An 18,766-nucleotide genomic window follows, 5' to 3' on the forward strand; every position below is an offset into this window, starting at 1 on the left:
GTCAAAGCAGCATTAACTTGACAGAAATAATTTAAACGTTTAAGATAAGGAATAAAGCTACAAAAAATAAACATTACCTTTCCAGAGCCGAAACAGTAAAAAAATATTGCAATGACCCTTGCCGGTATTTGCCTTTTCTGGTCACATGACCAGGAAGTGCCAAGCATAAACTTTGGTTGGCGCGGATTCGCAGATTACTATCCTGTACTTCTGAAACTGTACTTGCCTAACTTTTAAAAAATGTCAAGCTTTGCTCTCAAAACAAGAAACAGTGTTCCAGCCAAACGGAAGACTATTGTGGGCCAAAGTGACTTGCAAAAGTGGGGCTTACACGGTTTGTGGCAACATTTATAGTGGTCGATTTTGTGGAGACAGCACCTCAAAGCAGCCTGAAACTATCAATATTTCCAATAAAAGCCGTCATATTCTTATAGAATTGAAAGATGTATTATGCCTAATCTTTATGAAGGGGTTTGTTTTCTTGGAGCTTAACGATAGATCGACGTCATGCGAAGCACTTAAATCAATTGACTAAGTTTAATTTACTTAGATACTACAACAATTGACATGATTAGAATGACAGGTATTCCCATAATTATGTCCTGAGATATGAAAGATACGCTGCTCTGCTTCCAGTTTCCCAGAAATGAGGGTTGTTTTATTTCAGGGATACAGCTGAGGCCCTACCAGCTGGACGGGGTGCAGTGGCTGACCCAGTGCCTCCAGAACCAGGAAGGATGTATCCTAGGAGATGAGATGGGTTTAGGGAAAACCTGCCAGGTCTGTGATATTAAAACACACTTATTCCCTTCTTACATCGATGGTTGATTTTAATTAAGAGATTATAGTTAACATTTCGAACATCCTTTTATATGACTGCTTTGATAAATACAACTAGTTTAATGAGATGGGCTAAGAGAAAGCCTGCCAGATCGTAATATAAAATGTTTGATAAAGATTATATTATTAAATGCTTCTTTGATTAATTAAATAAAATCCTTAAACGGTGGCACCTTTTAAACCCAGTATTTGATGTTCCTTTAGACAATTTCTCTGCTGGTGTACATGAAAGGATGTCTTGGTGTCAAGGGCCCCTTTTTGGTCCTCAGTCCGCTGTCTGTCTTGGAGAACTGGAGAACTGAACTAGAAAGGTAAAGTGCTCATCCACTCTTCACACTTCAGGGATAAGTGGATGAGTGACCCTTTTTGTGTTTATTTTATTTGTTTGTTTTATAACTAGATAGTTGAATTGTACAGCACTTTGGTCAACTGTTGTGTTTTTTAAAGGGCTCTATAATAACCTTGAACTAGAACTTGAATTTAAGAGATATCTCTGTGCTTGTTCATTGCAACCACTGGGGTGTGGTGGCTGCAGCTTCGCTCCTTCTCTCTCCGTGCTATGCTACAAAGGAGACAAAGAGAAACGGGCCGTGTTGAAGAAAGAGACAGAACACACGCCGTTCAACGTTCTGCTCACAACCTATGAGGTGAGAGTCAATGGATGTATACACACAATATCCATAATGTTATAACACCGCTACCTCTTCCACCTCCATACAACATACAACTTTTGTTTCTGTTCCCAGATATGTCTGAAAGACTTTTCCTTCTTGAAAAGGTTAGTTATTATTAATTTCATCGTTATCACAAGCGCATTGTTAATCGGTCCCTTGTGGCAGGAGCACCTTTCTTTGTGGCAAACAAATGAGGAAAAACACAAACATGTAGGACTCCTCTTTGATCAGACAGATGAAGGCCTAACCACACATCGTTCTAGTTGGTTTAGTGTTGGCTAATCATCTCTTATCTCTCTGTCTTCAGTTGGAAATGGAAGGCTCTGGTTGTGGACGAGGCTCACCGACTGAAAAACCAGGATTCCTTGCTCCACAAGACCCTGAGCGAGGTACCACAGCACTTCTTCTTCTTCATCATCCTCCTCCTCCCTCATCCTCCTCGTCATCCTCCTCTTCATCATCATCCTTCTCCTCTGAATCATCTTCTTTCAATCTGTGTCATTCTGCTTGTTCTTTGAGTTCTCGATGGGTTTCCGGGTTCTGCTCACTGGCACTCCGATCCAGAACAACCTCCTGGAGGTCTACTCCCTGATCAGCTTCATCCAGCCCAGCCTGTTCCCCGCCGACCAGGCCAAGGACTTTTTCCAGTACTACGCCGACCTCCAGGACCGACCTGCTCTGGGTAGGAACAATATAACCACCATAACCGTCCCTGACACATATATACATTTATAAGGGGTGTGAAGATATTTCGTGCCACGAAGTATCGCGATATTAAAACGTGATGAAAAAAATGGTTTGCGATATTAGAATTCTTTTCAAAACAAATATAAATAGTTTATTGCCATTTATGACAAGATGATTAGTCTACACCATGTTGCTACAACACATCTTATTTACAATTTCATAAGAAATGGAAATATAGGGCAAATGGCATTGTTTTGCATATTTTGTAAGTCATACGTTTTGTTCAAAATATCGTTATAGTATCGAATCGTAAACCCAATATCGTGTATTGCATCAAATGGTGAGCTGAGTGAATTGTCACACCCCTAATATTTATTAAATTGAAAACTATTTATAAAGAAAAAAATACATCTTTAATAGCAACTTATAAATAGTTCCCCTTATTTCCAAGAAAATAAAGCTATTCTTCAACATGATCTACTCCCTTCTTACTGTGTGTAGTAGCAGTTGTAATCAAATCTTCCTGTGCGTAGTTATTGATCTACCTCCTGTGTGTAGTTACTGGCACCTGCTTCCTGTGTGTAGTTATTGTCATCTCCCGATAAAGGTCATCTGCATCTTCTGTCTTTGGTAGCATACTACTGTCTGTGTGCACTAATAGTGGATATCGATCACTTCCTGTCTGTAGTAGCATCCTACTTCCTTTGTGTGAACGAACGGTAATGTACCGCTTCCTGTGTGTAGTAACAATCTACTTCCTTTGGATGTAGCCGCGGAGCTACAGAGCGTGCTGGAGCCGTTCCTGCTCCGCCGGGTGAAGGCGGAGGTGGCGGCTGACCTGCCCGGGAAGATGGAGCTGCTGGTGTACCACGGCATGTCAGCCCTGCAGAAGAAGTACTACAAGGCCATCCTGACCAAGGACCTGGGTAAGAGAGAACCGTGCACACCTGGAAAACATATACCTATTGGAGATACCTGTATAAGAAACCTGGAAAATACACCTGGAAAACACACCTGTGGGAGATACCTGTATAAGAAACCTGGAAAATACACCTGGAAAACACACCTGTGGGAGATACCTGTATAAGATACCTGGAAAATACACCTGGAAAACACACCTGTGGGAGATACATGTATAAGAAACCTGGAAAATACACCTGGAAAACACACCTGTGGGAGATACCTGTATAAGATACCTGGAAAATACACCTGGAAAAAACACCTGTGGGAGATACCTGTATAAGATACCTGGAAAATACACCTGGAAAAAACACCTGTGGGAGATACCTGTATAAGATACCTGGAAAATACACCTGGAAAAAACACCTGTGGGAGATACCTGTCTAAGATACCTGAAAACATGCTTGTAAATCATGCATGTAAAATATACCTGTAAACATACCTGTAAAACATACCCGTACGAAATGCTTGTGCAACATACCTGTAAAACATGCATGCTAAATATACCTGTAAACATGTTTAACAGACTTTTACATTGAGTCATTTTAGACATGCTGTTATGCCAAAAAGTACATGATTTGATTGAGCACAACAAGCACAAAGCATGGATTCAAGGCTTCTTAACCTAATGGAGGTTACATAGAATGGAGCCAGGGCTGTATAACCGAATGGAGGAGTCTGGATGACGGCTCTATTCCAATCTAGATGCCTTTGGAAACGAGCAAGGCAACAAGACGAGGCTGATGAACATCCTGATGCAGCTGAGGAAGTGCGTGGACCACCCCTACCTGTTCGACGGTAAGTCAGAGGTCTCGGGGGGACGTGATGCTCCAAGGGCCGTCGCCCTTGGTTACACCCCTGGCGAGTGACACACACATGTTTGTTTACCCGTTGTTGTCTCAGGGGTAGAACCGGAGCCATTTATCATGGGGGAGCACCTGATCGAAGCCAGCGGGAAGATGTGTCTTCTGGACAGTTTACTGTCCTTCCTCCATAAAGGGTCAGTGGTCGCAATACCGCTAGTCACCACCGGGGTTGACGGAGACAGCAGCCGCTCAGTGCTAGATTAATTTAGAGTTAACTGTCAAGATGGACGTGTGTGTGTATATAAATATATGTATATGAGAAGGTGTTTGCATATCTATGCATTTCGTTCATATCTTTAATTGTTCCTACCTGGCTTCCAATAGCCATAATCTGAAATATACTGTATTATATACATCTCATTTTATATACCAAACCATTACATAAATGTAGGAAGCTCTAACCTAATCTCATACTTAAACCCAAACTACAAATGTATAGATATTCAGTAAACGTTAAACATTGAGATGAAATATTTGATGTTGCGAAACCCTTTAGTTAGAGCATATATTCTTTGCCATCAGATTACTCCACCGTCCCTTATATAAATGAGTGTATTTTTTTGGAAATTGAGAATTAGATATAGAAGTTATCTAATTGGTCAGTCCTCTGCTCAAGTTGATCTGATTGGTCAATCCTCTGCTCACATTGTCTGAAGGGGCCATCGAGTGCTGCTGTTCTCCCAGATGACCAGGATGCTGGATATTCTGCAGGACTACATGGAATACAGAGGTAGGCTACTGGTACAACCCCTGGAAAACCAGTGGGATAGTCAGTAGACACTACTTGTAGTCAAATGCAGAAGAAGAAAGGAGGAAGAAACTGTTAAAAAGATTGCAAGATGTCCCATTTTACCGTTATTATTAAAATTGTAAGCATTTTTATATTTATTATTATTAATTATTATCCTAGGATAGGATACTAAGATAAAGGATATTCAAGTGTTGGGGGGTGGGGGGGGGGTTGACTCCCAGATTAACCGAAAGGTACTGGTTTGATCCCCAATGTCTACAGTAGGCATCTTGGATCAATATTACCCCTAACCTTCTCCTCAATGACCTGTCTCTGTACTGTCCCCTACCTTCTCCCCTAATGAAGTGTCTCTGTATTGGCTGTCCAACCCTAACCTGCTCCTTTATGACATGTATCTGACTTCACTGCAAGTCTCTTTAGATATGAGTGAATGACAATAAGTAATCTGGCTGCATGTCCTTCCCCCTACCCCCTGGCGGACCCTGGGCCTGGCGGGGGACTCTGCAGGGTACAGCTACGAGCGTCTGGACGGATCGGTGCGCGGAGAGGAGCGAAACCTGGCCATCAAGAACTTCAGCAGCAAAGACGTGTTTGTCTTCATGCTCAGCACCAAAGCAGGTGAGCTCACCACCGCCACCGCTACCTAAAGATGGATATCATGACCCTTAATGATTCCTCGGACGGAAACTCCAGTGTTACAGCAAGCAAGTGCTTGTCTTCTTCTTGTGACTGAGCTTCTCAGACTCAGCACGTCACATCAGGTGTACATGGCTAGCAATCATGGCAATTTAAAAAGGTGGTATTTACCAGAGTCAGGCCGAATTTCATTGGATGAAGTTTTTTTTGTGCTGATTTGAAAGAACATGAGTTTGACAGAAACAACTCCACTGATTCCAAATGTGACTGGTCCATGTGTTGATATAATATGAAAGATCTGCGATATCATGCTAGCCCCAGTCTAAAAAAAACCTCTGCTCCTCTCCCCTCCATCTCCCTGCTCTCGCCAGACCCTGCCCAGCCTCAAAAAGCGAGGCTCTCTAGAACCCCAAACTACTATCCCTTCACTGCTCCAATCAGCCTCTTGTCGTTTTGCCAAGTCTCCTCTTTGTTTTATGAATGGCATTTCTCCGGAAACGGTTGAACAAACATTATGCGCTGTGAAAAAACTGCAGAAAAATGCAAAGGGGGCAACAGACATGTTGCAGCATAACACAAACACTATGTGGCTATGGCGTAATCTGTTTATAGCGTCGGCCGCAGGAGGTGTGGGGATGATCTGACTGCGACTGACACTGTATTCTTCATGGACGGCTCCTTAAAGAGTTCTATAGCACATCACTCACTCTCTTGTCTCCGCAGGGGGCGTGGGGATGAATCTGACAGCAGCTGACACTGTGGTCTTCATGGATAGTGATTTCAACCCCCAGAATGACTTGCAGGCTGCCGCTCGCTGCCACCGGATTGGCCAGACCAGGTGATGGGCCAGACCAATGATAACCTCTTGTCTGTCTGTCTATCTCTCTACACACATTATAGGTATTTTTGTCTACATTATTGCTATATATCAAAAAAATACCTTAATTATAGTGTGTTGTATCTATAAATATCGTACAAGATAGTCGTTGTGGGAAGGATAGTCTTGTGGTTAGGGTCCCAGCCCAAAGGTTCTGGGTTCGATCCCCAATATCAACAGGCTAACCCGAAGGCCTCGTTGTGCGTGTGTGTGTGTGTGTGTCTATACCAGGCCTGTGAAGGTGATCCGTCTCCTGGGCCGGGACTCGGTGGAGGAGATGGTGTACTCCCGTGCGACGTCCAAGCTGGACCTCACCAAAGCCGTCATCGAGGAGGGGCGCTTCTCCCTGCTGGACCAGGCCCAGACCGCCGCTGGTGGGCTACAGGTCGGTACCTCTCTCTCGCTCTCCCCTGGGCCTCCACACCCGTAGGACCAAATCTATAGTTCCAGCGGAACATAACCCATATACATTTTCTTTGTTTTATCTGAGAACAAGTGTATTAATTTAGACATTTAACCTAAATCCACTTTTCCTGCGAATCCGTCTAGTTGAGTGAGATCTTAAAGTTCGGCGTAGACAAACTGTTGGCGTCTGAAGAGAGCTCCATACAGGATGTTGACCTGGGGAAAATCCTCGGCCATACAAAGAATGGCCAGTGGGTGGCGGAACAAGACCCAGCATCGCCCAGCAGAGGAGAGGAGGAAGATGAAGAGGAGAATGATTCTGAAGACGATGTCCAAAGTAGGTTTTAGAGCTCCCCATGACCACAGTCATCTAATAACTATTTTGCCGCAGATCGTTTCCAAGTGTCATCGATAGTGACTTCGCTAATTTTAACAGACTACATCTGGTGGACAATTTTTTTTTTGTGAGGTAACAATTGATCTAAGTCAGAAACTGTACTTTTTTGATTGGCTCTTCCAGACCCAATTCAATCATCAATTTTAAACCAGTGTCCGGTTGGTTACTTTAAATCCCTACAGATGGTAAGAAGAAGCCCGACCACATGTACTACTTTGAGGGGAGGGATTACTCCAAGAAACCCAGCACTGAGGACCAGAAGAGCTTCCAACGTCTGCAGGAGGAGCAGCTGGCTGAGCTCACAGACGACAGCGGGGAGGGCCCATCTCTCAGACACAAAGCTGGGGTAACGTTCGCCCTCAAATCCCCTCCCTGCGGAGGTTTGGTTTGGATATGATGGTTATGTGGTGGACTTGATATGATGGTTGTGTGGAGCCCGGAGACGTCATTGTTTCTCTCATGTTAGTTTGTTAGGTTTGTGTATTCTGTGGAAATAAGTGAATGTCCCAATGAATCATGTGTGTTGAGACTAAAGACATAATTAATTGGGACATTCTTAAGTATTGATTGGTTTTATTGTCCCCAAACGTTTTAAAGAGTCCTCATGTGTCTTGAAAAGAGTTGAGTCTCCTTATATCATAAATAGTTGTGTGTTGTCCCCACATGTCTATAAAAGATTTGTGTGTTCTTGGTCCCCACATGTCTTTAAAAGAGTTGTGTGTTCTTGATCCCCACATGTCTTTAAAAGAGTTGTGTGTTCTCGATCCCCACATGTCTTTAAAAGAGTTGTGTGTTCTTGATCCCCACATGTCTTTAAAAGAGTTGTGTGTTCTTGATCCCCACATGTCTTTAAAAGAGTTGTGTGTTCTTGATCCCCACATGTCTTTAAAAGTGTTGTGTGTTCTTGGTCCCCACATGTCTTTAAAAGTGTTGTGTGTTCTCGATCCCCACATGTCTTTAAAATTGTTGTGTGTTCTCGATCCCCACATGTCTTTAAAAGTGTTGTGTGTTCTTGGTCCCCACATGTCTCATGGTTCCTGGTTTTCAGGGTCCTCACGTACCTTTAATACTCATGTCCTTTCAATCCCCAGGTGTTGCTGACCGGGCCTCTTGGGGTTTCTACGCGGAAGAGGAAGCCTCTGAGTGCGGCCGACCGGGAGCTCAGGCGTCAGAAGTACCAGGAATCAGCCGCAAAGAGGGCCAAACTCCAACAGGACAGGAAGAGGAAACTGGAGGAGCAGAAGCAGAAGAAAAAGTATGGCTGCCCACAAGTCAAGCAGCCCCCTCTTGTTCAATATAGATTGGAACACACCTCCCATACCTTTATGTCTTACTCTACGATTAAAAAAGGATAAAACCTTCGAAAATACATATTTCATTTTAGAACACTTCCTGAATTAAGATCATTGAACGATTATTTTTAATTCACTTTATTCCTGAGAAAGTGTTGATTCGGTGAATTGATAATTAACTGATGGTTTATTTGATTGGTTGGTTCAGGTTGGACTGGTGGCAGAGCTCGGGCTACAGGTCTCTGTGCCTCCACTCGGAGGACAGCTGCGAAGACGAGGAGGAAGAGTGGGATGACGTCAGCCTTGCCAGCGAGGGCTCCGCAGAGTCGGACCCCGCCGCCATCCACTACGTGCTGGGGGACGTCACCCACCCTCAGGCCGGACCGGAAGACGCCATCATTGTCCACTGTGTTGGTATGAACTGTCCGCCTCAAACCGCTAACGAAACGTCATCGAGTCACAGTGTCCCATGTTTAATGGGTTTGTGTTTTGTTCATGTGTTTTGTTTGTGTGTATGTGTGTGTCTTAAAAAGGGATGTGTGTTGTATAGTGGTGTTTGGCTGTTTAATGGAGTTGGGTTTCTAATTGGGTTGTTGTATAAAGTCCTGTGTGTTTTAATGAGGTTCTGCATTGTGTGCATTTCATGGTGCGTTTGTGTATATTGAATGAGTTTTTGTTTTTTGATGGTTGTGTGTTGTATGTGTGTTCTACAGATGATTCTGGGCGATGGGGACGAGGAGGTCTGTTTACTGCTCTGGAGATGAGGTCTGATGAACCAAGCAAACAATATGAGCTAGCTGGGAGCATGAAAGGTAGGTTGGAGTTTATGAATTATGAGCTTGCTTGTTGCCTGAAGGCTAGGCTAAAGCTAACCTATCAAAGTTCTCACATGTAACCCCCCTCTTCCGATACCTCCACTGGCTCCCTTTAATAGCTCGCGTCAGATTCAAGATGATGGTACTGGCATACAAGGCAGTCGATGGAACTGCCCCTGCCTACCTCCAAGCATTAGTAAAGCCACACACCCCAGCTCGATCCCTCCGCTCAGCTACCTCAGCTGGACGTCTGGTACCGCCATCGCTAAGAGCAAGCAAAGGTCGATCAGCGAAGTCACTTTTCTCTGTTTTGGGACCTCAGGGGTGGAACGAGCTCCCTACCGATGTCAGGATCGCAGAGTCGCTCACCAGCTTCCGCAATAGACTCAAAACTAACCTGTTCAGAGTTCACCTCGACTCTGCATAGAAACCAATGCACACCCACCATTGAATGTTGTACGTCCTGGCACTTGTACATTGCACTTATTCAAGGTACTTAATTGTGTAGCATCTACAGTAGCTGCTCTCATTGCTTTACACGGGGAATGGGTTAGCCTAGCGATTGTAATACTTGCACTTGGTTCTATGAACATCTTTACTGTAGGGCCTACCGACAGCGATATATTGTTTCACTTCTTATGACAAATGTACTTATTGTAACAAATGCACTTATTGTAAGTCTCTTTGGATAAAAGCGTCTGCTAGATGTAAATGTAAATGTAAATGTAATCAATTATGAGCTAGCTAGTCGCATGAACTGTAGGCTAGCCTTTATAAATGATGAACTAGCTGGTAGCATGACAGCTAGGCTGGAGCCAATAAACAATCCAAGATAGCTGGTAGCATGAAAGCTAGGCTGGAGCTATTAAACAATATGAGCTAGGGGACCGAAGTGAAGGTTTGAAAGCTAAGGTAATCATGTTGCCAAATCCGAGAGCTTGTAGACTTGGTGGGAAAACTTGTGTAGAGTAGGATCTGAGAAGTAGTAGAAGAAGCTTCTTAACTTGTATGTTAAAATGTACGTATGAAATGTAAGTCCTACTTGCTGTTTTGAATTTGTAAACATGTATTTTTAGGTTTAAAGTCATGCTAGCTGTTTTGAACGTTAACTCTATGCATTTCAGACTTGGACCTAGGGAATGTGCTTCTCTTCCCTATCGATGACAAACAGTCAAGGTTGGATGGTCAGGACCAGGTAAGAGAAAGGCCAGAGGCCAACTCGGATAATCGGCTCCCCTGTCCTAGCGCTTTTACTTTGCAGTTGTTCCTTTTTTATCTTGGCGTTCCGCACTTAATACTCATATACATGTCAAGACAATCCCCTGCTGCTCCTGGCTGCCTAAGTGCTCATGTGCCTTTGAACAGCGTAATGACCTGAAGAGGAACTCCAAAGGACCAATGTTTAAAGCTATTGTTTGTCCATGAAGGTTTTCACAATGATACTTGTTACACTTCTAATGGCATGTTATGCCTAGAAACTGAATTGAATCACGCACACACTGAGAGCCAAGTTTTACCCTACTTTACTTCATGGTGTCTCCGTCAAGAACGACCGTTACGTTGACGTGCTGACGTCATCAGTACATGACATCCCCCCCTTACTTGGATTAAAACTCTAATATTCCCTTCACATAAACATTCAGTTTGGCTACTTGAACACTAACCGTATAATGAATCTAATCAACGTATTCTCTGTCAGAATAAACCTTTGGTTCTTTTCCAATAAACATTTATGTCCTCTAGCATTGTGCATTAATTTTCATTGAACATACACATGAACATATGCATTACTATAACACATTCACTTCATAACAAAGCTTGTGAATCTCTGGGGCATTTTCACTTCTCGGCGCGGTCGCTCCGTCTGCACTGTAAGAGGTCGGCATGGTGTTATCCCCTGAGCGAGCATCTCTGGTGTGGACGTCACAACATGTTCTGGTGGCGTGTTTACTGTCTCACTCACTGTCTTTGGTTCACTTCCACCAGGTGGGGGTGTCTGCTGAGCTGGTGTGTACACTTTGACATGTGTGGTGTTTCTGGAGTACTGAGTTCCTGTGGGTGACTCAACTGCCACACAGTTACCGTTCTTACTGACTACCGTGTGAGGTGTCTGGTTAAATGTTGTTGTGAATTTATCTGTCTTGTCCTGTTTCAAAAGCACCTTGTCTCCCACCTGCACTGGGGACAGTCTGGCTCCGCGCCGCTCGTCAGCATACATTTTGGACTTGCCCTTGCGCTCAGCATCAGTGTCTCTGGCCTCGAGGTCACTCCTTGGTGTACTGATGTCTGGCAACTTTCCCCTGAGCTTCCGATTGAACAGGAGTTCGGCGGGGCTCCTGCCCGTGGTGGAGTGGTCGATGGATCTGTAGATGGTGACGTATCGGCGTAGTTCCTTCTGCCAATCCAGTCCCTCTGCCTGTGCGATGCGGATCCGTTTCATGATCGACGCATTTTGCCTCTCGACTTCTCCATTCGCTTCTGCCCACCTAGGCGTCGTCTTCACGTGTTGTATGCCGTTCTCCTGACAGAAGTCCTGGAACTGTGATGACAAGAACTGTGGCCCACAGTCAGATCTGATAGAGACAGGCAGACCGTGGCGGCTGAAGATGTTCTCTAAACAGTCTATCACTTTGTCTGTCATGGTGGATCGCATGATCTCGTATTCATAATAACGGCTGTAATAGTCTACAACTACCAGGATGGAGTGTCCTGTTGGCAATGGACCTAACAAGTCTGTGGCAATGTCCTGCCATGGTCCATCAGGGAGAGTTGTTGGCCGAAATGGCTCTGGTACGTCAGGCCGTGCCACTAGTTGGCACCCATGGCATGATTTGACATATTCTTCTGTCGCCCCATACATTCCTGGCCACCACACCTTTCCCCTCAAATATTGTTTTGTCCCTAGAATGCCTAAGTGTCCTTCATGAGCTAAGGCTAACGCTCTGTTCTGTAGAGCATGTGGTAGGACAATCCGTGTCCCCCTCAGCACTAATTGCCCAATGGTACACAGTGCATTTGCAATACGGGCATAAGCTGAGCACTTATCAAATTGGCCCGTCTGTATTGCTTTTCTCACCTCAGACAGTTCTTCATCCTCTGCGGAGGCTCTCTCTACCTCCCTCGTAGTCAGCGCCCTGGGCGTCGCCTGCACCGCCACGAAGCGCACGTATTCCTCTGCTCCGTGTGCATGTGTCGTCTTCTTCGCCGTCTCCCCCAGGAGACGAGACAGAGGATCAGCAATGTTGTATTTCCCGGCTATGTGTATTACTTGAAAGTCATAAGGTTGGAGGCGGAGCACCCAACGCTCAATCCGCGCACATGGCTTTGATCTGGGGCTATAGATCACCTCCAGGGCCTTATGATCTGTTACCAGGTCGAACCTCTTGCCATATATGTACGGATGTAGACGTTCACATGCCCAAACCAGTGCCAGGGCTTCACGCTCCGTTTGGGAATATCTCTTTTCACAGTCTGTCAGGCTCCTGCTCACGTAGCATATAGGCACCATAGCTCCCTGCTGCTCCTGTATCAGAACTGCTCCTATGCCCACTGGCCCTGCATCAGCTATCACTTTTGTGGGGGCATCTTTGTCAAAGTATGCCAGCGTGCTCGCCTCGGCTAACTTATTCTTGAGTGACTCGAATGCCACTTTCTGTTCAGGGCCGAAGACAAATGGCACATCTTTCTTGGTCAGTCTCCGCAGCGGCTCTGAGATGGCAGTGAACTGGGGTATGAATCTGCTACTGTACCCAGCCAAACCCAGAAAACTGCGGACCTCTGATGCATTCTCTGGCTCGCGTGCCTCGACCAGTGCTCTCACCCTCTCATTTGTGGGTCCTATTCCCTTTTCTGACAACAGTATGCCCATGAAAACTAATTTGTCCATCTCAAACTGACACTTCTCACCATTTAAGGTTAGGCCGCATTTCTCTAGTCTCTCCAGTACGGCGTGTAGTCGCTTGTTGTGTGTCTCACAGTCGGGTGCATGGACGATGATGTCGTCTGATATGTTGGCCACTCCTTCGATGCCAGCCAGTGCCGTCGCCACTTCGTGTTGGTACTGCTCACTCGCTGATGAGACCCCGAATATGAGTCTTTTGTAGCGGTATGTTCCACTGTGCACGGCGAACGTCGTTATAGCTCTTGACTGTTCTGTGAGCTCCATCTGGTGGTAGCCCCATTTTAGATCGAGCTTACTAAACACAACTGAGCCATTCATATCGTGTAGCAGTTCATCAACTGTCGGGATCGGATATCTTCCTCTGATAATAGCTCTGTTTGCCCTTCTCATGTCTAGGCATAGACGAATGTCAGTGTCTTTTGCTTTTGGAACTACTACGACTGGGTTTACCCACGGTGTTGGACCCTCAACCTTCTCGATAATGTCCATTCTCAGCAGCTCCTCTATTTTCTTGTCAACCGCCTCTCTCAGGTGGAATGGTATCCGTCTCAGTGGTTGTGCTATGGGTTCCACATTGTCGTCGATGTGCAGCCTGATTTGCTTGGTATTGAGTTTACCCACCCCTGTGAAGAGCTTTGGGTACTTCCCTCTAACCTCTGCCTTTACATCAGTAACCGCTGCAACATCTACACCCACCTTTAGCACACCTAGCTTTGTAGCTGTCTCTCGGCCTAATAGCGGTACTCCCTGACCTGCTATTACTGTAAATTCTGCTTTTGTTTCCCTTTTCCCTATCCTCACTTCACATGTGAATACTCCCTTCACTGGTAGTGGTTCATTTGATGAGTATGTGTATAGTTTTTTATCTGACTTGAATGACTTACACTGTATCTTTTCTTTCTTTAATCCTTCCCATGTATTTTCATCTACTATGTTGGTCGTAGCCCCTGAGTCAATTAACATCACTAGGTCTACACCTCCCACATTAAATGTTAGTCCGTCAATGCAGCTATTGTCACGTACTACAAATGCAAAATCATTATCCTGCTTTTCTTCCTTTCTTGAGTCTACATATTTCACTGACCCCTTGCTAGCTTTAGATTTGCATAGTGCGTAGTGGTCTTTACCATTGCATTTTCTGCAGGTTTGTCCACGTGCTGGGCATTTCTCATCTTTTGCAAAGCTCCCGTGTCCTCAAGAGTGGAAAAGACATCCTGCACATCTGTCCCAGCGTGATGCTGGGACAGATGTGCCCAGTAAGGGCATTACTCTTCCCAAGAGTAATGCCCTTCTCCGAATTTTAGTGTTATCGCTCACATTTTCCGCCATAATCAATCCTTTGCCGTCTGCGAACAGCTCAAACGCTGTCAGCCACCGTGTCCAGCGAGGTCCTAGCGTAGCAGGCTCATTGTAGCACTCAAACTTCGGCACGTTAGAATTATTGTTCTCCATCTCGTAGACGAACTAAACTCACTTCAGATTTAACTAGTACCGAGCTTGGTCATCCTCGTCGCCAATGTTACACTTCTAATGGCATGTTATGCCTAGAAACTGAATTGAATCACGCACACACTGAGAGCCAAGTTTTACCCTACTTTACTTCATGGTGTCTCCGTCCACCGTTACAACGTTGGCGTGCTGACGTCATCAGTACATGACAGTACTGAAGTGGCACCGTTCTAACCTCGACAGGGCATGTATGAGCATGTGATTGTATCAAAGGATGAACGTCATCACGAATGGCTATTAATCATCTACAACCGCCAATTATTTATCAAATAGCTTGGATTGGGGCCAAATTCAGTCAGTTTGTTTGGAGTGCTGCTGTATGTATAGGGGAGTGAACTCACTGAACTCTGTGTGTGTGTGTGTTAGTTGGCCCTGATCGTGGCGCAGCAGAGGGACAGATCCAACAACCTGTCTGGGATCCACCTCAGTGCTCTGGAAGGAGGGCTGAAAAAGATTTACTCTGCGGCCCGAAGGAGAAAAGGTCAGACTGGATGGTTTAGTGACAGGTCGTGTTAAAATGTTCTGTATTTTGCACCTGCTTGTGGCTTACTATGTAGACCATATGCCTTGTAGCGACCCAATATTTTATTCTGACCTGTGGTGCTATGCTACAAGTTATTCCCTCTCAATGTAAACCCGTTTTCCTGTCTAGCGTATATTTCGGAAAAAAAAGCCACAGCTTGTATCCTGTCAAAGCCCAAATTAATTGCTGGCAAAATAAATGATGCCTTGATTGCTAAATTGTCAAAAACTCAGGGTACAGGGTACTACAGCTTGATTCTGCATTATCTCCAACTACTCACGGAGGCTTCCTTTACAATGTAAAACAATGTTTAACAACTATTTTGTGGTTTATGCAAGTATTTGGGTTATGGCGGGCAAAGATGCGTAATAAGACGCGGCTTTAACTACAGAGCGGCTAATTTGTGCTAAATCTAAACATATAACCCCATTCACCACTCCTGCGGCTTATATAAAATGCAGCTTTATTTTTTGAAAAATAAGGTACCATCATAGCCTTGCTATTGCCAGTCCAAGCTCGAATCGTGGATTGCACGTTGGTCTGGGGAAGCTGCTGTCATATTATTCAGCACAAGAGGCGGGATCAATGGGCCTAGTTAAATGACTCTGTACACAATTGGCTGCTTTCCGTTGCATCCCTGTCGTCATTGTGTTAAACCAGCCAATAGCGCGCCAGGGGGAAAAGCCAGCTTGGTGATTGGCTCCCGCAAAAACATATCGAAACTAGAAAGAAATGTATTGCTCTTCTCCTGACCCTTCTGCAGGGCGAACTCAAATCGCCGGCAGAAAGGGCGGGCCTACCCAGTCTAGTACCATCAGCGTCCGGTCCATAAAGGCACAAAGACACCATGCAACAAAATATATTAAATGTTCTGTATTTGACCGAGGATTTATTCTGAAGAATGGACATCCAGTATTAATCATGTAGAATCCCGTTGTTACGTATTTTAAGCACATAAGCTACCCCCACATAGCCACAAGGAAACAGGATCGAACACATAAGCTGCAATTACTATACATAGCCATAAGGGGAGCAGGACCAACATACAAGCTGTAATAACTACTCCAGCCACAGAAGGCAGCATCTTTAAGTCAGACACGCAAGCCGGAGCCAGTACGTCACATAGGCCACGCCTACTTGATACAAACGCGGAGCGGGAGTCAGATCAGGCCAGAAACCCATGGCAGCCCCGTTGGTAGCCCCGTGGCTAGAAGACAGGTCAACCGTGGGTCTGACCTGTTCACAAGGCTCCACGCGCATGTCAAACACAATTCCCCTCCTTTTTCCTTCATAGTTACCATACCGAAATACTTTAACAAATAAAGCGAGTTAAAAGCGATCCAGTTTAGACTACTTTCTTCAAGAACACGGCACCATATCGAAGCTCATTCAATGCTGAATTCCCTCCTCCCAGCCAGTGTGCACCTTCCCCGCATTGGTCATTCGACCAGAGGTTTCAACTGGTACGGCACCGAGAGACTGATCAGGAAGTACCTGTCCTCCAAGGGGGTCCCCACCTTCATGTATCCTGTCACGCTTGAGGACCTCACATCTTCCATTACGTCCTCCTACATAACTACTTGATCCAACATGACAACAGCCTACAAAACCTACTCCTATGTGACTTCAGCCCACCCAACCTAATCCTACATGACATCGGCCGACATGAAATGATCCTCCTACGTCACCCTATATAATTATACATAACCTTGTTCTGCGGGACATCTACAAAGAATCATCCTGTAACACATTACCTACCCTATCACACCATCCTACAGGGATGGTGACCAGACATTTTTAACAAATTATCTAAAGTTTATTTCAGCCTACCCTGCCTTGAGACTCGAGTTCACAAAAAGGAAGTGGTTCAGCCTTGACTCGGCTGCTGACAGATATTACCACAAAAGGACCCCCAAGAAGACTGGCACGGCTCCTCCCCTTCCTCCTCAATTCTCCGCCTCCACCAGTGCGCCACCTCCCCCGGCGGACCCTGCCCCCGTCTCCCCGGGCGGGTCAGACCCCGGCGCCTCTGGCGCTGGGACCCGGCGCTCCGCCGTCCTCCCGGACTTCATGAAGGGGGTGTTTGTGTTCTTCTACAACCTGCCCGCCACCGAGAAGAAGAGGCTAGCACGCCACCTCATCACATATCCTCACGGCCACGCCCAGAGCGGCTAGCGTTGTCAATCAGTTATCCAATCAGATGAATACGACTGCTATGTTAATTGATGGTATGAAAACAAACTCCCTACTGAATTGGATTCACCAGTGATTGCCCAAACACTTCTTAAACTATAGTAATCACGTGCAAATGCACAAAGTATGCAGCTTGTGTTGTATTCGCTGTGTGTCTCCTTAATAACTGTGTACTTATGATGGAGACGAGGAGGACGTCATGAGTCCTACGGTCACACACGTCGTCGCTGAAGCCACCAACGCATTCCACTCAAAGGTAGGTTTGTAAATAACAGGTTGGTGGGCTTGTTAATCAGAAACATGTTAATCACAGCCTGTCAAACACTGGTATTAAGGGTTCTTAAAGCCCAGGTAGGCGTGTGGTTAAACAGGTGGGTCGGTCTCCCCCTTGTTCACACGAGCTGTCATTTGTGATATGTCAAATGTTTGACTTCCCAGAGCGCTGCGTTATCTACAGTGTGTTAAAGGCGACATTATACCACCAGGTGTGAGTGTGATAAGCCTTTTGAATATCTGCCTCGATTGACATCACAAGTGGTTGTGTCTACCTAGATGTGTGCTGGATAGATGAGCAACATTTTCTACAGTCCACTGGGTAGGCTGGTAGACTGAACTATCCAGCACACATCTATGATTTTGTCACCTTTAACAAAATGAATGTTGATCACCAGGAGCTCCAGGACATGGTGCTGCAGTACCCCCAGGCTGTGGCCACACAGACGGCCTGGCTAGACACCTGCTACTCCAGACAGACCCGAGTAGATGCCACGCCCTTCCTGCACGCCTTCAGATGACAGCGGTCCACTATGAGCATGCTGGAGGGAAGAGTAGATGTTTTATTATCCTATACTCTCACTTGTACTGAGTGAGAGTACATGATGTATGATATTTATGAGTTTTCTATATTATGTTCCCATTTCATTGAATGTCTTCAAAGTCAGTTCTGATGGGTTGAATAATTGTAAAAGAAATGCATTTGAATGTCTTCATCGTGAGTCATCATTGTCAGTTGGTTGTTAGGGGTTGAATCATCATAAAATGCAATTCAAGGTCTTCATATTAATCAATCAAATCCAATAAAACTGCCTTGTTATGTTAATAAATGAATATAAAAGGTAATCATTGCATTGATTTACTGCTATCTAAAATGTGCCAACGTTGTCTTATCATAAATGATATGATAATTCACTTAAAAGTTCCGTCAAAATCATCCCAGTGTAAAACTTTTAAAAGCTGAAATGAATTCCGAAAAATAATACGCGTACATCGACTCAATTGTTAACCCACGTTAAGTATAGTATGTTTTTGAACGTGCACTGAACGCCAGCGAAACCCAACACGTATTCCGCCGGCAGGCTGGTATAGTAGGAGGCTATATTTACCATCTCGGACGGACGGAGGGGTGGAGCTATAACTCAACTGGGCGTGCCAAGTTAATGG

The 18,766-nt window shown here is 45.1% G+C and overlaps 1 protein-coding gene across 1 annotated transcript; it reads left to right on the top strand.

The window, feature by feature from the left end:
* The first annotated feature begins 82 nt into the window (after window positions 1–82).
* chd1l (chromodomain helicase DNA binding protein 1-like) lies at window positions 83–18,406 on the top strand. The gene is made up of 25 exons (XM_079740208.1): window positions 83–334; window positions 668–780; window positions 1,045–1,151; window positions 1,376–1,487; window positions 1,587–1,618; window positions 1,822–1,903; window positions 2,034–2,196; window positions 2,972–3,127; window positions 3,867–3,959; window positions 4,065–4,161; window positions 4,684–4,757; window positions 5,286–5,396; window positions 6,138–6,252; window positions 6,523–6,676; window positions 6,841–7,033; window positions 7,276–7,439; window positions 8,185–8,348; window positions 8,594–8,799; window positions 9,099–9,197; window positions 10,325–10,395; window positions 14,977–15,091; window positions 16,548–16,656; window positions 17,026–17,275; window positions 17,499–17,582; window positions 17,998–18,406. The coding sequence occupies exons 1-25, from the start codon at window positions 241–243 to the stop codon at window positions 18,118–18,120; spliced, it is 3,081 nt and encodes a 1,026-aa protein (XP_079596334.1). The 5' UTR covers window positions 83–240; the 3' UTR covers window positions 18,121–18,406.
* Window positions 18,407–18,766: the final 360 nt, after the last annotated feature.

This window comes from Pollachius pollachius (genome assembly GCF_949987615.1).
Source record: "Pollachius pollachius genome assembly, chromosome: 7".
NCBI classification, from domain to species: Eukaryota; Metazoa; Chordata; class Actinopteri; order Gadiformes; family Gadidae; genus Pollachius; species Pollachius pollachius.